Below are 22,630 nucleotides of genomic sequence, written 5' to 3' on the forward strand. Positions count from 1 at the left end.
ACAGGCTTAAGTTAAGTGAAGGCAGCTCTGGGTGCCATCATTAGGCCCATGAGCTGCCATTACAATCATTGTCACCCCCTGATCTAACTGGGGGGGTGATGAAATGTCAGAGGGGGACGCCCCCCTTTTTTCAATGCCTCAGATGCTCGCGATCGACCGCAGCATTTGAGGGGTTAAACAGCTAGGAACAGCACGATCACTGCTCCCGACTGTTAGTCCCGGGTGTCCACTGTAAAACACAGCCGACACACGCAGCATATGGAGCGCACTCTAAACATCACCACTCGCACCCGGATGTAATAGCACGTCACAGTGCACAAAGGGGTTAATGTTCTCTTTTACGCAAAAATAATAATTGCAAGAAATTGGATGGCTGGTAAATCCCCAATTGTTATGGATTGGTTGAAGTTGGTTAAGACAATTAAAGAATATGAGAAAATAAGAGCAGACAAGAAAAATTGTATAAAAAAGTGGGAGGAAATATTGGGGATATGGAATTGATTGGTGTTCTATAGGAAGGTATAATTATTATTTTATCATAAGAAGGTTATAATTTTATGGTACTTAATGATCTTTGGGGTGGGAGGGGGATGGGATTGGGGAGATATATGTTGTCTGATGTAAATTGTGCAGATAAATTGTTGAGCATTATGATATTTATAATCACTGGATATTGAAATGTTGTAATGTTTTTATTACTGAAATTCAATAAAGATATGTGAAAAAAAACAAAAAACATTTGATGTGTGTTAGAATGTAAGGTAAGTGTGAGGTCATCAGTGATGTCATAATTCACCTTCTCTATAAAAGCTGCAGATCAGTCACATTCCGTTGAGCCGCTATAGACCAATAGTTTCTTGCTTTTTGGTACGTCGCTCTCACTTGACTTTTTCTTGAGTCCTGTGACTTCTAGAAATCTTGCTTTATCCAGAAGCTTCAGATCCACGATTCAGAGGTAAGAGGAGAACATGTAGAATGTTTCTTGTGAAGTATTGCAGCGAGTTCCATGTGCTGCCACTGTAAGAATGTTTCTCTTTCACCCTCTTACTGGGTTAGATTCTAAGGTCAGGCGCAATAAATGAAATACAAGATTGAGTGTATGAAAATGTATATTGTATAAAGAGTGAAATGACTGTTAGTTATTCTGAGACTTCTATGGAGATTTGTACATAGCGACAGCCATAAACAAGGAACTTTACAGAGACACTTTTTCCTTATCATCAATAATTACATGGCAGGTTATAGTTACCATCCATGGTCTCCCCACACTCCAGGAAGTCTCCTTTCCAGTATGTCCCTCCTCAAGTGGCCTCCCAAGTGGCTGCCCTCATGTCATGCTTGGGTCTTTTATGCCCCCTTGTCTGCCCCTCTTAGAGACAAATAGTGTGACCTTCCTGATAAAAAGAACTCCCCCCTCATGTAACATGCGGATATAGAATACTGGTGCCACTTATCAACCACCTTTAGCATTTATGACATCCTGAGTTTGTCCATGGGTAAGACTGGGTTCACACTACTGGTTAGCACCTGTAAGAGATACCTGTGAACCTCGGGGTCATTTATTGTGAGAATCAGGGTAAACAATAGGAATCTTGCAAACTGATGAGACACATTTCATTAAGAAACGCAACTATACCCATGATCCTCCATCTTTGATTTACCCAAATAAAATACCCTATATAATATTACATATAACCTTATATGTGGCTTTCATTTTCTGAAACCTTTAAATTCTTACACCACCAGAGGGCGCAGTGTAGAGGAGTGCCGCTGTCTCCTCTGGCTGCACTGTCCTGTCTCTGCCTTGGGAGGGCGCTCTTCATGCAGTTATCACATGTTTATTGGGGAGGGGGCTGATAATTGAGGACAGAGAAGTCTAGAATCTATTTTCTTTTTGGAAGATGATTTAGAAACAAGTAACCACACAATGATTTCTCGCCTCAGCAGATTTGTGGATATGAAGATCATGAATAGAAAACATCAGACATTCTGTGTGGACACAAATCAAGAGCTCAGAAATGCTTTGAACACCTGGGATTTGGTGGAAGAAGACGTCTTAGGAGCCTGTGTCCCTTATTTCATCCAGGAGAAGGTGGCTGAAGATCTCTTCACTTATACGGATGTGTTTCAGAAAGCCATTCTGAGTAGCCTGTTACCATCTCAATACAACGCCGCCATGTGCCGCTTCTTCATCAGAGTCATTCAGTACAGAAGAGACGCGGCACACTACCTGAAGGAATATATAATCAATGTGCTATGTGAGCACTTGAAGGTGGAGTACATGAAGGGACAATACTATTCCTACGCCATGACTAAGAAGGTTATTGTCTGGCTGAGCATCCTCCATCTTGAAGCGGTGGTCGGGGAACTGAGATACAACATCGTTTATGAGGATTTCAATGCTGCCATTGTCGACACTTTGACAGAAGTGACATCTCTGTGTGCTACAGTCATCATGCCACACATCTTGGACATGCTGCCAGTGCTGGGCCAAGTGGTCAAAAATGCTCCTGACCAACTATCTAAGGAGACGTTGTGCTATGCTATAAGACGTTTATGCGGCAGCATCCAAGAATGTATTGTGAAGGGTGGCAGCTGCAAAGTGCAACTTATGAAGGCCATAAGCAACATGAAGGCCAACATTTCCACCTGGTTGCCTGATGTCCATGCTGAGCTTCAAGACTCCACCAAAGTTGCCCTGGAATTCTTTACTGTACCCGAATCATCGGAAAACCAGCCGACCGAGCCAGGCAATGACGAGTTACAGACCCTTCCTCACGCCGAGCTCCTAGAAAAGTACAGGGAGCAATTTGCTGCGGAGAATAAGGAACTGGAAGATACAGAGAAGCAGCGTATTGGGATGAACATGCTTGTGACATCTCTGGTATCTGGCAGGAAAATAACAAAAGATTTCCTTCAGTTTCTGCTCAATGCCCTGAAGAATGCGGACCCAAAGGCCAAAATGACAGCAGCTATGTTCTTCAATGAGGCTTTGAAGCATCCAAGACTTATAAAGCAGAAATACCAAGAGTGCGCAATCCAACATCTGCTGAAGATCATAGAAGAGGACGATAACATCTTGTGCAGCATCGCCATGGAGGCACTGGGGAATGCCACCACCGGAGCTACAAGACTGGTTGAGAGCTACAAGAATAAGATCATTGCCCACATGGAGTTTAGACTATCAAAAACCAGCAGCATCAAGATCATCATGGCGGCACTGAGGGCGCTGTCCTCCATTATCAGACGCCTGAAGCTTTCTGTCCTCAGTAGACAATTCATTAAAATATCCCGGGAGCATATGGACTATCCGGATGGAGAAGTCCAGATTGCGGCCATAAACCTGTTAAGGGATCTGACAGAGAGCTGCCGCCTTCTGCTATTTGGATATTTTACAGACAAAGTCAGGAGCTGTATACCAACTTTACTCCTGAAATTACATAGTGACAACCAGGAGATAGTAGCAGCCAGTACTTCATCTCTGCAGAGCTGCCTCTCCTACATCAAAGGAGCCAACATTCGGGGATTTTTCCGGACGGAAATCTCTCCAAACATCAATGACCTGAAATCCATCTACAGCTATCTGGCTCATAACCACCCAAAATTGATGAAGACCATGCTCCTCCAGATCCCAAGCTATCTGGTCAACTCAGAGGACAAGGAGGCTGTAGTCAGACATGTTGAATTTCTTAAAGATGCCATCAACCATGATGTCATGTAAGACCTGGACTTATATAGTCTCAGCCTAGCTCTGGCCACACTGCACTGCGGAGGCTTCTCATGTAATATCAGAAAAGCCAATGAAAGGGCCGTCTCCATTCTGGCCACCAAGTGGTTTTACATCGGCAGTGCCAACAAATAAAATGCATTTATCAGGGATGAACCGCTGAGGACAGAGACATCAAGGTTGTAGATCACTTCCCCATGTACTATCCAATGGTTGTGAACATCAATATCAGCTGTCAAGACTTGAACATCAATATTAACATCTAGGGGGCAGAGCTAGCAGTCTGACTTGCGAACGAGCCTCAGGCCTACATCGAGGAGTGTGAACAAGGTGCAGACTCACAGGCCGGTGGAGTCCAGCGATGCCAGTTATCCGTCAACATTAGATGACGGAGACCAAGGACTTAGCTGGCGAGACAGACTATACAGTCAGTGTATGGGCAGCATGGTGGTGCAGTTTGGGGAATATGCCCGTCATCAGATCATAGAGACGGTGTATAATAACAACTCCACATATAATATACAGATGTAATGACACGTCAAAAAATAAAAGTCTACTCTGTTTTATATTGAAATTAATGGGTGTGCAGCCTGCAAGTGACTGAAGCTAATAAAAAGTATAGAGCACTCATTGTTTTTTATTGTAGACTAGATACTTGAATTTTTTACACTGAGATTCATATCGTAAAAGGTTTTTAAGCGGGTCACAAATGGTACAAAAGGTACACAAGAATAGAGGCCGAGCTGCAGTTCTGCTGAACGGCCGCTATGCAGTGGTCGGAACCATCTGCTTCCGGCAGTGTTGTCCAGTGCCCGGAGGCAGCTGGACTGGCAGATCGGTGCGGGGTCTCGTGTAGTAACGATTGTTTTCCCCATACATTACTGATGATTGCTCCTTGTGATACGCTGTATCGTCGATTGGCGCTGGTTTTAATGGTCAGTATCGGGACATCTAAAAGGACCTTTATTTCCTCAGACACCACCATAATTAGGCATTGGAACCAACCCTTCCACCTTAGCGGGTAAAGATTAACCATCTAAAAGGTTCACTATATACACATAAGGGCTAAAGGTGAAAACACAGAGGTGCTCACCATATATCCAGCGTATAACTGTGTCCTCCAAATCTTAGGAGTGCATGGAGCAGGAGTTGTTCTAGATTCCTGTTTATATCCCAGACACGTTCATACCATTTTAGACAATGAATCGACATATCGCAAACTTGTGGCGAAACCAAGCACCACATGTAAAGAACCTTTAAAAAATCTGCTAGAAGAAGGAATTGAATTAGAAGTATTAGCCAAGAAACAGGCTGAATACTTACTGATAGAATTCCCTATTGTTCCCATATTCCATGGGATGCCAAAAATCCATAACTTTTCATGGTCTTGAAACTTGAGTTATCTGTGACATAGTTGGCTAGTACTCCTGCAAACAGTCCTGCCATCAGGGTAGTACCGCTGGTACTACTGTCAGGGGCCTGGCCACAAAAGTAAAATAAAGGGGGCAGCTGCCGCTCATCAAGGTTATGATCAGCGGTAATTGGTTTGTAGAAAGGAATGGGACCCATGCAGGGGCCAGAAGCAGCGGCCAGCTCTGCAACTTGGTGAGTGACTCTGTTTTAAAGCAGCAGATTCAGTTTAATTATTTTTTTATGTTGCCCCTTCTCTCCCACCTTCCCACCGGTCTCTCTCCCCTTCCCACCGGCCTCACTCCCCTTTCCACCGGTCTCTCTCCCCTTCCCCTCCCCAGACCCCGGTCAAGCGTCATATCCACTCTGGCCCAACTCCCGCCTCGGCCACCTTCCGTTCTCTTAGCCTACTCCTCCGCCCGCTCACAGAGTCCCTGGCACTTTGCGTCCTGCTCCCATCCCACAACTTTCCGTTGCCACCTCTCCAAATCCCCTAATAATGGGGGACCCAGATGTATTTCCTCAAATGGATTCCACTGACTGTATGAAGCCCAGAAATTTCTGATGGCGGGCCTGCCTGCATACCACATATTCAAGGCAATGGAATTCCATTTGCGGAAATACACCAGGTATTCCAAATATCTACAAGAATTTATTTTAATGTGAGTGGAGTATCTGCGCTCACATAATTACTTCTGCCTTGATAGTGTTATTTTATTGCAGATAGAAGACGCCCTGATGGGGTCAAAATTTTCCCTCTCCATGGACAATTTGTTTATGACATGGTGGGAGAACAACATTTTTTCAGCCAATAATCCCTTTTACGAGTGGATTGTGTGGGATGGACGATACATCGATGACTTTTTTTTTGTTTAGGGGTCGTGATGTGGCGTCTGTACCACCATTTATGGAATACAATAAAACCAATATATTTAATTTACAATGTTACAGGCTCGGCATCCATGGATTCTGTTACCTTCTTTGAGATTATGTTACAGGGGAATTGTAATACAGAAAAGGAATAATTTTGTGAACCCTCTTCGGGCACACAAAATTGTTGCTAATTAACATCCCCCATATGTCTACTTTAGTTTGGCATTGTTTTTTGAACATCCTTTTATTTTTCTATGACATCACAAGGCTTAGAACTTTAGCAGCAATTTCTCACATTTTCAAGAAAATTTCAAAAGGCCATTTTTACAGGGACCAGTTCAGTTGTGAAGTGGCTTTGAGAGCTTTATATATTAGAAACCCCCAAAAAGTCACCCCATTTTAAAAACTTCACCCCTCAAAGTATTCAAAACAGCATTTAGAAAATGTCTTAACCCTTTACACATTTCACAGGAATTAAAGCAAAGTAGAGGTGAAATTTACAAATTTCATATTTTTTTGCAGAAATACATTTTTAATACAATTTTTTTTATAACACAGAAGGTTTTACCAGAGAAATGCAACTCAATATTTGTTGCCCAGTTTCTGCAGTTTTAGGAAATATCCCACATGTGGCCCTAGCATGCTACTGGACTGAAGCACCGGCCTCAGAAGCAAAGGAGCACCTAGTGGATTTTGGGGCCTTATTTTTGTTAGAATACATTTTAGGCATCATGTCAGGTTTGAAGGGCTCTTGCGGTTCCAAAACAGTCAAAATCCCCCAAAAGTGACCCCATCTGGGAAACTACACACCTCAAGGAAATTATCTAGGGGTACAGTGAGCATTTTGACCGCACAGGTTTTTTACAGAAATTATTGGAAGTAGGCCATGAAAATTAAAATCAACATTTTTTCAAAGAAAATGTAGGTTTAGCGATTTTTTTTCTCATTTTCACAAGGACTAAAGGAGAAAAAGCACCATAAAATTTGTAAAGCAATTTCTCCCGAGTAAAACAATACCCCACATGTGGTAATAAACGGCTGTTTGGACACACGGCGAAGCTGAGAAGGGAAAGAGCGCTATTTGGCTTTTGGAGATCACATTAAGCAGGAATGGTTTGCGGAGGCCATGTCACATTTACAAAGCCCCTGAGGGGAAAAAACAATGAAAACGCCCAAAAAGTGACACCATTTAGGAAACTACACCTCTTGAGGAATTCCTCTAGGGGTGTAGTGAGCATTTTGACTCCACAGATTTTTCATAGAATTTATTAGAATTCGGGCAGTGAAAATAAAAACAATCCTTTTTCTTCAATAAGACGTAGCTTTAGCTCAATTTTTTTCATTTTCGCAACAAATAAAGGAAAAAAAAGAACCCAACATTTGTAAAGCAATTTCTCCCGAGTACGGCAATACCCCATATGTGGTCATAAACTGCTGTTTGGGCACACGGCAGGGCTCAGAAGGGAAGGACCGCCATTTGGAGTGCAGATGTTGCTGGATTGGTTTCTGGGCGCCTGTGGGCCCAAAACAGTGGAAACCCCCCAGAAGTGACCCCATTTTGGAAACTACACCCCTCAATGCATTTACCTAGGGGTGTAGTAAGCATTTTAACCCTGCAGGTGATTGGCAGAAATTGGTGTGCACTCGATGTTGCAGAGTGAAAATGGGATTTTTTTCCATAGATATGCCAATATGCGGTGCCCAGCTTGTGCCATCATAACAAGACAGCTCTCTAATTATTATGCTGGGATCCTGGTTTTAGAAACACACTACATGTGGCCCTAATCTCTTGCCTGGACAGTCGACCAGGCTCAGGAGTGAAAGCGTACCATTTAAAATTGAGGCCTAATTTGGCGATTTACAAAGTATTGGTTCACAACTGCAGAGGCTCTGATGTGAAATAATAAAAATAAACCCCTGAGAAGTGACCCCATTATGGAAACTGCACCCATCAAGGCATTTATTAAGGGGTGTAGTGAGCATTTTCACCCCACAGGTCTTTTCCATAAATGAATGCGCTGTGGATGGTGCAAATTCAAAATTTATATTTTTCCCTAGATATGCCATTCAGTAGCAAATATGTCGTGCCCAGCTTATGACACTGGAGAGACAAACCCCAAAAATTGCTAAAAGGGTTCTCCCGGGTATGACGATGCCATAAATGTGGAAGGAAACTGCTGTTTGGGGACGCTGTAGGGTTCAGATGGGAGGAAATGCCATTTGGCTTTTGGAGCGTGGATTTTGCTTGGTAATAGTTTTGTTTGGAGTCTTACTGGTGTTTCCGCTTATAATGTGGGGGCATATGTAAGCCGGGCAGGGTATAAAAGGGGCATAGTCAGGTGGTATAATAATGGGGTAAAAAAACTAATAAAATGATCCATAGATGTGTGTTACGCTGTGACACAATCCTTTCTGCACAGGCCAGTGTCGCACTGATATATGGCGTCCTTTCTTATCCCCCTTTTGGTCCACACTCCGCGCCTTTGCAGTTTGGGGAATTTTGCTGGGAAGTGTTGTCCTGGTATAATACGGGCACCCTCGCTTCCAGCGGATATGTTTGGGCCCTCCCTTTCCTGGTTCCCTAATTTTAGGTCCTTGATAAATCGCCTATTCAAACAGAAGAAATGTTCCCCTCGGGCACAACTGCATATTTTTTTATTTCCTGACTTATTGGAGCCATAACTAATTTTATTTTTCATAGACGTAGCGGTATGAGGGCTGGTTTGTTGCGGGACGAGCTGTAGTTATTATTGGTACCATTTTGGGGTACATGCAACTTTTTGATCACCTTTTATCCTATTTTTTGGGATGCCAGGTAAACCAAAAAACGCAATTCTGGCACAGCTTTTTTCGTTTTTTTGTATACAGCGTTCACCATGCGTTATAAATTACATGTTAACTTTATTCTGCGGGTCAGTACGATCCCGGCGATACCTAATTTATAGAACTTTTTCATGTTTTACAACTTTTTGCACAATAAAATTACTTTTGTAAAAAGAATGTATTTTTTCTGTCGCCAAGTTGTGAGAACCATAACTTTTAAATTTTTTTGTCGACTGAGCTGTATGAGGGCTTGTTTTTTGCGGGACGAGCTATAGTTTTTATAGGTACCATTTTTGAATACGTGCGACTTTTTGATCACTTTTTATTCTAATATTTGTAGGGCAAAGTGACCAAAAAACAGAAACTCTGGTAACGTTTTTTACGGGGTTTTTTTTACGCTGTTCACCGCGTGCAATAAATAATATAATATTTTGATACCTCCGGTCGTTACGGTCGTGGCGATACCAAATACATATGGTTTATTGTTATTTTTCAATAATAAAGGACTTGATAAGAGTAAAAGGGGGATTGTGTTTTATTTGATTACTTGAAACTTTTATTGTTTTCAAACTTTTATTTTTTGCACTTTTTTTTACACTTTTTTATACTTTTTTTACACTTTTTCTCAAGTCCCACTAGGGGACTTGAAGGTCCAACGGTCAGATATTTTTTTTTTCTAATACATTGCACTACCTATGTAGTGCAATGTATTAGATCTGTCAGTCATTCACTGACAGCAAGCCGATTAGGCTTCGCCTCCCGGCAGGGCCTAAATCGGCTTCCGTAATGGCAGAGCAGGAAACCATTGTGTCTCCTGTTGCCATAACAGCAGTCACAAGTCCTGATTGCCTGTCAGGGCTGGCGATCTGCTAGTAACCGCTACGATGCAGCAATCGCTTTCGATTGCTGCATCGAAGGAGTTAATGGCAGGGATCGGAGCTAGCTCCGGTTCCTGCCGTTACAGGTGGATGTCAGCTGTACAGTACAGCTGACTTCCACCGCTGATGGCGCCGGATCAGCTCCTGTCCCGGCACCATCTTGCTAGCAGCTACGGAAGCCTATCAGGCTCCGCCGCCGGGCAGATCTTGACTGGCTTCGGTGCTAGGCAGACCGGGAGGCCAGTATTAGGCCTCCGGTTGCCATTGCAGCCACCGGAACCCCGGCAATTTCATTATTGGGGTTCCGATGAGCTGCAAACACCTTAAGTGCAGCGATCGCGTTTGAGCGCTGCACTTAAGGGGTTAATGGCGGGGATCGAAGCTAATTTCGGTCCCCGCCGTTACAGCCGGATGTCAGCTGTAAGATACAGCTGAGATCCGGTGATGGAAGGCACCGGCTCAGCTTCTGAGCCGGTCCCAAACATTCGGCGTATAGGTACGTCAAGACGCGGGAAGTCAATGCTTTCCATGACGTACCTATACGGCAAATGTCGGGAAGGGGTTAACAATGGATGTTAAGAAGGGCATCAAAACAAAGGACACAATAATCCATCTTGTTTAATAATAAATACTGAAGCACGAGAGATCAATTACCAGTTTCTTCAACGGCATAGAGCCAAAAGTTTGGAGAAATATCAAAACATTATTCAGAAAAAATGAACCCATGTTAAATCCGGATCCAGTCCTGACACAAATTGTGGGTAAAGGCAGCCCTTGGGTCACCTAGAGGATGAGATCTCTTAGTTACATGTTGTTACAAGTCTTTTCTACAGTGTCGCTAACAACAAAACTTGACTTTCCCAAAAAGTTTTTTATTTTTTCAAAAGTACTTACGATATTGATGCGTTTATAAAAATTGTACTAAGCATCATGTAATTTATGCCATTAAATGCAAACAATGTGATCGCGTGTATGTACGGATGTAGCCATCTTTATCTTGACTCGGATAACTTGCTGAAGCGTAATATCACACAACAAAAGTCGTTAAAAAGTCATTGAAAAAACACAGCCACTGTGTATTTAAAGAGGCTCTGTCACCACATTATAAGTGCCCTATCTTCTACATAATGTGATCGGCGCTGTAATGTAGATTACATCAGTGTTTTTTAATTAGAAAAATTATCATTTTTGACGGAGTTATGACCTTTATTAGCTTTATGCTAATGAGTTTCTCAATGGACAACTGGGCGTGTTTTACTATATGGCCAAGTGGGCGTTGTAAAGAGGAGTGTATGACGCTGACCAATCAGCGACCAATCAGCGTCATACACTTCTCTCCATTCATTTACACGGCAGATAGCGATATACTGTATCTATATCGCTATTTGCAGTCACATAAACACACTATAACGCTACTCATGTGTCATGACAATGAATATACATTACCTCCAGCCAGGACGTGACGTGTATTCATTCTCCTGACCACTTCTGTAGCGTCTCTGTGTTTTTAAAGCATAGCAGGGGTAGTCTCGCGAGATTACGCTGTAAACTGTCATTCACAGCGAGATCTTGCTGTGCTGTGCTGTAAATCACAGAGACGTGCAGAGAAGTGGTTTGGAGAATGAATACACATCACGTCCTGGCTGGAGGTAATGTATATTCATGGTCATGACACATGAGTAGCGTTATAGTGTGTTTATGTGACTGCACATAGCGATATAGATATATCGCTATCTGCAGAGTAAATGAATGGAGAGAAGTGTATGACGCTGATTTGTCACTGATTGGTCAGCGTCATACACTCCTCTGTACAACGCCCACTTGGTCATATAGTAAAACACGCCCAGTTGTCCATTGAGAAAGTCATTAGCATAAAGCTAAAATAGGTCATAACTCCGTCAAAAATTATCGTTTTTCTAAATAAAAAACACTGCTATAATCTACATTACAGCACCAATCACATTATGTAGAAGATAGTGCACTTATAATGTGGTGACAGAGCCTCTTTAAGGCGTTGAAAGTCAAGATAAAGCCGGCTACATCTGTAGGGCGCACGATTAGAAACTTCAAAACGCGCATTGTAGAACACATTTCAGATACAAAAACAAAAAAAACACTAATGCCTCTCTGGTGCAGAAAAACACTTCTTAGAAACACATAATGGTAATTTTGAAAGCTTATGGGGGAAATGTATTAACCTTTCTACGCCAGTTTTCTAAAAGGGGGCTTCCCAAAAGGGGGCAAGGTGACAGCAGCTCAACAAATTTATAATAATTTACACCTGGCGTAAACTATAGTCGAAATCTACTCCTGCTAATAACTGGCAAAAATGTCACTATGTGGAGCGTAGCAAGGTAGAGGCCCATGCCAGGCTCCTCTCCGTCCCCTCTATCGGACAATTAAATAAAAAATGAATGCTCACCTCACCACTCCTCTTCTGGTCCCCTCATGTTCTCTCCGCAGCCTGCGGCTCAAACAATGCACTGATGACGTTGAGTGCTGTGTCGCATATAAAGTACCTGACGCTGCTCGGTGTCAGTGTATTGTATGGGCAGCAGGGAGCCTTAGGGGATCAAGGGGGAAGAAGAGAAGCGGAGAAAAGATTATACTTATTTTTTATTTTACATTATGTCGGATGGGTAGGGGGAATGGATGGAGAATGGCCGCGGTCGCTACATAACGATTGTGGCGCACGAACGGCCGAAAGATGTGACACATTTAATAAATGTATTGCATCTTACTCCAACTTTCTTTATATTAAGACTGGCATATGAAATGCCATCTTAATAAATTCCCCCCAATGTTTTTATGGCCTTGAAGAAACCAAAGACGGGTGGATATTGGAGAAGACACTTCCTGAATAGGGAGGCGTTCTGCGATCTGCAGCTTCATACAATATTCCCGAAGGGTCTTAATTGGAGGAATGATCTGTTATATGTTTACTTAAGTGGAATAACACTTACTACACAATGTATATATCAACGACATAGCATAACAGTCATTTTCCTCTCATAATATGCAGTTTGATGACTTTTATGTCGATTTGTTTTTTAAATATTGCATATTTAAATATGGTGCTAAACTCCTGTTAAATAAAGATTCAGCTTCTCCCCTACTTGAGTAGCTGTGCAGCACCTGCACGAATTTGAGAATTTGCCTCTCTGGTCATGTGATCACAGGTCCTGCACACATAACACAACAGCACTACACAAACTATTTATGCAGTTTGTTCACTAGATGGCAGCAAAGCACTGAAATGATATACACATACACGTTTACATAGGCGGCATACATGTTTACATAGGTGACGCGCTTGGTGCTAAACTTGTAAATAAAAACACAACAATCAAAAGTATCATCAACTATAAATTTATAATCCATGCCCACCTGCGGCTGCTGCTACGCATATCCTCACCATTATGGTCGGACAGTCTGAAGGTGACAGTGGAGAGGATTATTTTCAGACACTTCTACACTGGTTTGGACTGGTTCACTGGTTTCCCAGTTTGATCCGCTGCTTGTCTCATTTGAATTAAGAACCTCCTGAGCTCAGGACAAGGGGCAAATAACAGAAAAAGTCTCTCTCCACCTGCAGCAAAATGGACAAAGTGGTTTCCCCCATTCCTCACACTGGCCCCAGATGAAACTGCTATGGCGAAATTGCAGTTGGCAACATGTTGTCAGCAATCCTGTATTTAATAGAAGTGCATGTTCTGCACTGTGTGACCGAGGCCTAAATCTTTTCATGCATATTTTGAGCTCTCAGATTTTTTCAGGGACATATTATACGATATGTAACAAACGTGGTGTTTCCTTCGAGGATTCTTACAACATTTAAAAAACACAGGGAAATATGACCTGGAAATCCACAGACACTTCCCCCCTGCCCTTTCTCATTAGTTACAACTTGTCAATAAATATGTCCTCCTGTATAACATTTTATATATGAGTAGGAAATGTCCCTACAAATTAGAAAAGATTTGGTCCCGATGGGTTAAGCTGAAAGGAACGGCTACGTAACTTGTAGCTCAAATGTGAAGGAAATCATTATCTATCCTTATAACTAAGGCTTCGTTCACATCGGCGTTGGGACTCCGTTCATGGGTTCCGTCGGACCTTTTCGCCAGGGGAACCCATGAACGGACTCCAAACTGAAATCATAGGTTTCCGTTTGCATCACCATTGATTTTAATTGTGATGGATTCGGTGCAAATGGTTTCCATTTGTCACCGTTGTGTAAGGGTTCTGTTATTTTGACGGAATAAATACCATAGTCGACTGTGCTATTCATTCTGTCAAAACGATGGAACCCTCACACAACGGTGATAAACGGAAACCATTTGCACCGGATCCGTCACCATTGAAATCCATGGTGATGCAAACGGAAACCTATGGTTTCTGTTTCTTTCAGTTTGGATTCCGTTCATGGGTTCCTCTGACGGAAAGGTTCGACGGAACCCATGAACGGAGTCCTGATGCAGATGTGAATGAAGCCTTAGATGAGGAAATGGACGCTTCTCTGTGTGACTGGTTGGGTTTGTTGGTTAAATAGAATTCAATGTGTTATTATTTGCTTTTCATGCCTTGTAGTTTTTTTGTCCGTTTTTTTTTTTTTGCAAAATTATAAATTAAACCTTTGAAAAGTGAAAAAAAAATGGCAGGAAAACAGTTAACAATTTTCAGATTACTATTCAGATCACTAAAATTCTAATGCCAATTTAATAAAATGTGGTGAAAATCCACATGTGAACAGACTCTAATTGAAGCTGAAGGATCTCCAGCTCGTCTTGGTGGCCGTACAACTTATTTTTCCTTTTTGTACACAATCCCCCCCAGTACTATATTGTAAAGCTTAGACGCTGTTTTCTTATTTTCTCCTGTATGTATTCTGTCGTATTAGGCAATGTGAGCATTGTGTATTTTTTATATGGTTCCCATTAGTGGAATGAAGGGAAAACTTTTCCATAAGGGAGAGATGTGGGAAGGTTTTTCCTGCTTTCCTCTGATGGGATCAGATACAACAGCGATCAAACTGACCTGACAATACAAGCACGTGATACAGCCTGGAAGGGAGAACATCAGTATATTGTAAAGGTTTTTGTTTTTTTTAATGTTTTGTGGCCATATAAACCCATTTAAATGTTCCTGGAAAACTCCTTGAAATATGTAGTAAATTTCATTTATTGTTAAGTACACTGTATTATTAGGGCGCTGTACTACAGCAGTATTGTATTGTATTGTATTGTATTGTATTGTATGGTGCTAATATTGTCTGACACTTATTTTGGCTCCCAGCAGTGTGTTCGGTTCGGGACTTGCGGCCGAAATACGTTCCGTCCATTACGGACGTAATGTGCTCGTGTGAATCCAGCCTTACTGTCGTCAGACTTTCCTCTATTCAAATTTAATTTCTCTAACGGCAAAAGAGAGAAAATCTCAACATATTCATCACGCAAAATACGATCTCTAATCTCCGTCTTAAGGGAGCTCTCAAAACAAACATTTGGCTAACCGAACCCCATGCAGTTGAACCGCAACAGGAGCGCCAGACCCACCAGCACTCCCAGTGACTTTAGAACCTAGCGCCGCAGCCCCAGATACCGAACCGTACCATGCCGCAACAGGAGAAGGAGCAAGGGGGACCACAGGTGGTGGGACCTCACGCTGCACCAAAGCCTCTCTAACACCAGCCAGTAATTGAGCCACTACCTGTCCCAAATCAGACACTGTCAAGCTGGGGGGCTCCTGACTATGGTGTGAGCAGGGCTCAGGAAGCATTGACCTCCTAGCTAGTCTTGACTTGGGGATTAGCGGCATATCCCTGAGCACCCCTGATGGTAAGTCTGTTTAACCTTTACCTAACAATGTCCACCACCCCGGTCTCCTTCTGCTTTATGGGAGGCTTCTGTTCTCCCTGAGGTCATCTCAGGAGCAGGACGTAGAAGAATATTTATCACCGCTTAACTGCAGTAACTCTGCTCAATCTTTATTAAAACCATAAAGCAGTGCAAAATGTAAAAAAATGCAGCTCACCAAAAGACAATTAGGAAACAATGTAAGCGTCGTCTTTACCAAATCTGTACTTTTATCAATGAGAAAGGTTAAAACAACAAGCAATAGACAGACGACAATTACAGAGAGAGAAGAAAAAAATTGAATGGTCGGGCACTACAGCGAGGTAGCAGAGTGGAGGGAGTTAGCGGTCAACTACTCAGAAAATGCCTGAGATTACTTCAACAATCGGCAGAGTTGCTGGATTCTGAATATCAGTGAATGTGGCCAAACATTTAGATTTGTACCGGGGAATTGTAGACTTCCAATGTCTAGGCACAACCTAGTCTGAATAAATGGAGGAGAACCTTCTTCTGGAAAGAAATAGATCTGGAGAGAATGGAGCGGAGAAGGCATGTTCAAAGAGAGCATTTATTGCCAACCAAAATGGTGCGATGTGCCTACAATCCCATCAGATGTCAGTAAGCGTACCTACCATTCCCCCACAGCTCCAACATGTCTCCAAACACTCCATGGGTAAAGCCCATGGAGGACCACCAGGACTCCTGAACCAACATGTATGTAAAAGTTTTTCTAGTTTTGCACAATAAAAACACTTTTTAATTTTTTTACAAAATAATTTGTTTTTGTGATGCTGCATTCGAAGATGAACTGCATAGTTTTTCAACTAATCTGGTCCCCATGGCAGAAATATGTCTTTCCATCTGGCACCTCCAGCAGACTCCTTTCAGTCTAGTTTGATTTCTTTTACCTCAGAGTTCCTCTTTTTCCCTTTTTTTAATTTCTTCTCTCCCCCTTTTTTTGAACTATTTCTAACAGGGGCTGTGCAGGATTAGAAAAATATGGCTGCTTTCTTCCAGAAACAGCACCACACCTATCCACAGGTTGTATTTGGTATTGCAGGTTTGCTCCATTGAAGTGAATGGTAATGAGCTGTAATACCACACACAACCTATGGACAGGTGTGGTGCTGGTTTTTGGAGAAAGCAGACAAGTTATCTTATCCTGGAGAACTCTTTGTCATGGATTGTTCTTGTGCGGAGATGCTCCCTGCATTAACCCTTTTCCTTTATGGCCGCTGATATGTACTATTCAGCTTTATGGCCTCTGTGGTAAGTACACTGCCAGTCATTAAAGGGTTAACACTTCAGACCACTGTGGGTGATGTCACAATGAACGAGGCGGCAGTGGTAAGAAACTCCTGTAGCAATGATGATGAATGCGCTGATGTCATAAACACAAATGTTTATGACATAAAGAAGATTCCATATTAGAAGGTTTTACTGCCACATATAGCGCCATATTGGATGGGACTGAGGACCTTGAGCTTGACTTCCCCACCAATGTCGACCTGATGTAATTTGTAGGTTCTAGCAGGGAAACCCTTCACCCAAGAGCACTTCTTCATCACAGTGATGCCATCCTCTTCATACGGGTTGTCTGTAATAGAGGAGGTTTCCAGCAGGAGATCCCCCCCTATTAGCCAGAGCAGAGACAGGTGCTACAAGGAGGCATCTGGAGGACCCGTCTCATCCGTGGATCACCCATTCATTTTAATGGGTGCCCAGGAAGAGAGACATCCGCCTAGCCAACCAGATCAGCCGATTTATGTGTTTTATGTCGTTCGTTCATTGTAATGTCTTTCCTTGAAAATCTGAGAAAATGTACAAATTCTGTTACAAATTATATTTTGGCACCTTCTAAGCCCAGAGGAAGGGCAATCCTCCAGCCATGGTTTCCCTAGAGGTTTCCCCCACAGGGGGTTTTTCCTTTCCTGCGTGCTGGAGGGTGACTCTTCGTGAGTCGGAGGTTTGCCATTTTGAGTTTGGTCATATAATATAATAAAAGTTTTGACCATTTAACACCCAATTATAATGTTTTGTGTCTTTATTTTGCATTCTTTGGTTTGGTGATTGGGATTCTGGGTCTATCACATATCACAAAATCATAAGGCCGGACATCTACTTCCCACACTGACATAGAATGGAGACAACAAGCGTTGCAGCACAATTAAGTGTACACATCCTTACATTAAGATATTGTATTACGGTCTGTAGCCTTTGGGGGGAATATATTAACCTTTCTACAACAGTTTACTAGCGTAGAAAATTCACAAAATGCGCAAATGTTGAAATTTTAGGGGGCAAAAAATGAGCGGGGCTTAGCAGAAATGGCCAACAATTTTACTATAATTTACGCCAGTAACTGATGTCAATTATAGCAGAAATCTATATGTATAGTGCGGCCCAGATTTATCTCTGGGGGGCGTAACAAGGCAAAGGTCCGTGCCAGACCCATACCTCCCCCCAATCAGACTGTATGCCCCCCCAATCAGACAATAAAATAAATTGTAAAAATTTACTTTAACTGTACAGCAGGCCGAAGCACGTAGAAAGTACTGATGACAGGCCGCGTTGCAGCTAAAAGATGCGACACATTTATTAAGAGTCGTTCGCCTGTTAATAAATGTGTTGCATCTTACTCCAGCAAACTGTTTAATAGGACTGGTATATGAAACGCCAGTATTAAGGGGAATGTGTCGCTAGGAATTTATTTTTATTTTTTTCAGTTAAACAGTTAGTGTATAAGTGATTACACATTGTTTTAATTTTTTTAATTTTTTCACAATTCAGGAAATATTATAAATTAGATTCTAATTTATAACATTTCCATGTGCTGGTCACTAGAGGGAGCAAATCCCAAAATTGCAGCATTGGCATGTGGTAAAGCAACCTCATTGCCTTATGCTGCAAATTTGGAGTAGACACACTCGCTCTGCCCCAGCACACACCAGTAAACATACCTACCAACTTTCAAGTATCTAATCTAAGTAGTCTCTGCCCACACATAACCGGTTCAGCCCACTCAGTATTATGTTCCCATAGGACCCCCCACACAGTGTAATGACAAATAGCTGCCCCCATACAGTTTAATGCCCCCTTAGCTGCCCCTAGTACCAGTGCGCTGATATAAAGCGCCAGTGCCCATATAGATAGTGTCACACACAGTGCCCATGTAGATGGTGCCACACACCCCAGGGATTCCACTCCAGGAGGAGCCCCTGCTGTCACTGTCCATATATGGACAGTGACGTAAGGCATTCCCTATAGGAGCAGAATCCCTGTCCAGAGCGTCGGCCACACTGTGGCCAGGGATCGCACTCCAGGAGGAGACCTTGATGTAATTGTACATATATGGACAGTGACGACAGGCAGGGCCGCACCTGCCATTAGGCGAGGTGAGGCAGCGGCCTCAGGCGGCGCCACCGAGCTAAAAACGGGGGGCGGCATATTGTGGCAGGGCCAGGGGGGATGCGTGGGGAAGGCAGGGGAGAGTACTTTACCTAGTAGACGTGCAGCACGATAGGCGCACGTCTGCTAGTACACTCCCCCTCTGTGACGCTGCACGCGCCACGAGAGAGGAGCATAGGGAACCTGGAGGACTTCGGGAGGAGCGGCCGAACGCTCTCTCCTGAAGGAAAGAAAAGCAGCTGGTAAGTAATGAGTTGAGGACAGGAGGCTGAGTCGTTGATAAAGACTAGAGCGGCAGAGTGCCAATTACTGCTCTCAGCCTCCTGCCCTCACTAATTTAAAAGTGATGGGCTGCTACCATACTGACAAGAGGGGGGCATCTGACTGACTGCATTGGGCAGCCTTAGAGGTGTGCGACATGGTGCTGCATCCTCCCACCATGTAGGGGGCGCAACTGTGCAGGCCGTGCTTTGGACTCTATATTCTCTGCTCCTCGTTACACACACTGAGGAAGCAGAGGAAGCAAGTGCAGAGCTGAGGAGGAAGCTCCGCCCACAGTCCGACCTGCAAGAAACCTGTGCAGCTGGAGAGATGGTAAGTTCCTGTGAGTGTGTGTGTATATATGTATACATGCCTTGTGTCTGACTGTCTGTCTATGTGTGTGTGTGTATATATGTATACATGCCTTGTGTCTGACTGTCTGTCTATGTGTGTGTATATATGTGTCTCTATATGTATACATGCTTTGTCTGTATGTGTGTGTGTGTGTGTGTGTGTGTGTGTGTATATATATTTATATATGTGTGTCTGTATATGTATACATGCCTTGTGTCTGTCTGTATGTGTGTGTGTATATATATGTGTCGGTATATGTATACATGCCTTGTGTCTGTATGTGTGTGTGTGTGTATATGTGTCTGTATATGTATACATGCCTTGGGTCCGTCTATGTGTGTATATATGTGTTGGTATGTGTATACATGCCTTGTGTCTGTCTGTCTGTATATATGTGTGTGTGTATGTGTGTGTGTGTGTGTGTGTGTGTGTGTATATATGTGTCTGTATATGTATACATGTCTTGTGTCTGTCTATGTGTGTGTGTGTGTGTCTGTATATATGTCTATGTGTGTATATATGTGTCTGTATATGTATACATGCCTTGGGTCCGTCTATGTGTGTATATATGTGTTGGTATGTGTATACATGCCTTGTGTCTCTCTGTCTGTCTGTCTGTCTGTCTGTCTGTATATGTGTGTGTGTGTGTGTGTGTGTGTGTGTGTTTATATATATATGTGTCTGTATATGTTAACATGCTTTATGTCTGTGTCTGTGTGTGTGTGTGTGTGTGTGTATATATATATATGTGTGTATATTTGCCTGTATTTGTAGAGGGCAGCAATAGAGTCCCCCGCACAGTGCGCCATCCAACCTAAGGCCGGCCGCTAGTATAATTTAAAAAAAACAGACATAGGATTTTTTTTTTATTGAAATAAAAACTCCCCCGCACAACCCTCTTTCACCATTTTATTAAAAAAAAAAAAACGTACATTATCGAAGTAGTCCAACTAATCCATGACTAAGGCAGGGCTCACACGACCTATTTTCAGGCGTAAACGAGGCGTATTATGCCTCGTTTTACGTCTGAAAATAGGGCTACAATACGTCGGCAAACATCTGCCCATTCATTTGAATGGGTTTGCCGACGTACTGTGCCGACGACCTATCATTTACGCGTCGTCGTTTGAAAGCTGTCAAACGACGATGCGTAAAATGACTGCCTTGTCAAAAGAGGTGCAGGAAACTTCTTTGGACGTTTTTGGAGCCGTTTTCTCATAGACTCCAATGAAAACAGCTCCAAAAACGGACGTAAAAAACGCCGCGAAAAACGCGAGTTGCTCAAAAAACGTCTGAAAATCAGGGGCTGTTTTCCCTTGAAAACAGCTCGGTATTTTCAGACGTTTTTGGTCACTACGTGTGCACATACCCTTAGTCTAAATGGTCCAGCCGAACATAGCAAAAAAATAAAAGTTAGCAGTATTACAAATATAAAACCTATACTTTTTTCTCCCCTGCGCCACAATAGAAACTAGAGGTCAAGGAAAAATAATTTCCCTTCATGTAACTCTGCTTCCTGTCAACTGAAAAGTTAGCCGCCAGAGGGAAAAAATGTTTCCCCATTGTGGAATACAAGAAAGTCTAATTCCCAGGTGGGGCTTTCTTGTACTCATCGGGGAAACATTTTTACTTCTGACAGATAATTTTTCTGTTGACAGGTTGTGTTTTTTCCACCCCTGCCCTAGATTTCAATCCTATATCCGCCCCTGTGTGCAGAATATCACAAGTTCACAACAGAGCTTGCAGCGGAGAAGCGCACGCCCCTGCGGACCACGATACAGAGAGCGCGTCTAACGAGTGAGTATGGCAACTCTGCACCTCTCCTCAGCCTCCACATGTTATTGGATGAGAGGAGGAGGAGAAGGGCGGACTGTGGCTGATAACATTCACTACTGGTATATATTTATATGTGCGGTATATTCACTGCTGCTATATATGGATCTGTGCGGTATATACACTGCTGCTATATATGGATCTGTGCGGTATATACACTGCTGCTATATATATGGATCAGAGCGGTATATACACTGCTGCTATATATGGATCTGTGCGGTATATTCACTGCTGCTATATATGGATCTGTGCGGTATATACACTGCTGCTATATATATGGATCTGTGCGGTATATTCACTGCTGCTATATATGGATCTGTGCGGTATATTCACTGCTGCTATATATGGATCAGAGCGGTATATTCACTGCTGCTATATATGGATCAGAGCGGTATATTCACTGCTGCTATATATGGATCTGTGCGGTATATACACTGCTGCTATATATGGATCTGTGCGGTATATACACTGCTGCTATATATGGATCTGTGCGGTATATACACTGCTGGTATATATTTATATCTGCGGTATATTCACTGCTGCTATATATGGATCAGAGCGGTATATACACTGCTGCTATATATGGATCTGTGCGGTATATTCACTGCTGCTATATATGGATCTGTGCGGTATATACACTGCTGGTATATATTTATATGTGCGGTATATTCACTGCTGCTATATATGGATCAGAGCGGTATATTCACTGCTGCTATATATGGATCTGTGCGGTATATTCACTGCTGCTATATATGGATCAGAGCGGTATATTCACTGCTGCTATATATGGATCTGTGCGGTATATTCACTGCTGCTATATATGGATCAGAGCGGTATATTCACTGCTGCTATATATGGATCTGTGCGGTATATACACTGCTGCTATATATGGATCTGTGCGGTATATACACTGCTGCTATATATGGATCTGTGCGGTATATACACTGCTGGTATATATGGATCTGTGCGGTATATACACTGCTGCTATATATGGATCTGTGCGGTATATACACTGCTGGTATATATGGATCTGTGCGGTATATTCACTGCTGCTATATATGGATCTGTGCGGTATATTCACTGCTGCTATATATGGATCAGAGCGGTATATTCACTGCTGCTATATATGGATCTGTGCGGTATATACACTGCTGCTATATATGGATCTGTGTGGTATATACACTGCTGCTATATATGGATCTGTGCGG

General features: G+C 42.7%; 1 protein-coding gene across 1 annotated transcript in view; it reads left to right on the forward strand.

Moving 5' to 3' along the window:
• Positions 1–851: 851 nt before the first annotated feature.
• Positions 852–22,630, forward strand: part of LOC142728039 (uncharacterized) — a 34,077-nt gene continuing 12,298 nt past the window's right edge. The window contains exons 1-2 of the mRNA XM_075849079.1: positions 852–955; positions 1,948–2,884. Of these exons, the coding sequence (XP_075705194.1) occupies positions 1,958–2,884 (927 nt within the window). The 5' untranslated portion in view covers positions 852–955; positions 1,948–1,957. The remainder of the gene's footprint in view (positions 956–1,947; positions 2,885–22,630) is intronic.

The sequence above is a fragment of the Rhinoderma darwinii genome, unplaced genomic scaffold, assembly GCF_050947455.1.
Source record: "Rhinoderma darwinii isolate aRhiDar2 unplaced genomic scaffold, aRhiDar2.hap1 Scaffold_66, whole genome shotgun sequence".
NCBI lineage: Eukaryota > Metazoa > Chordata > Amphibia > Anura > Rhinodermatidae > Rhinoderma > Rhinoderma darwinii.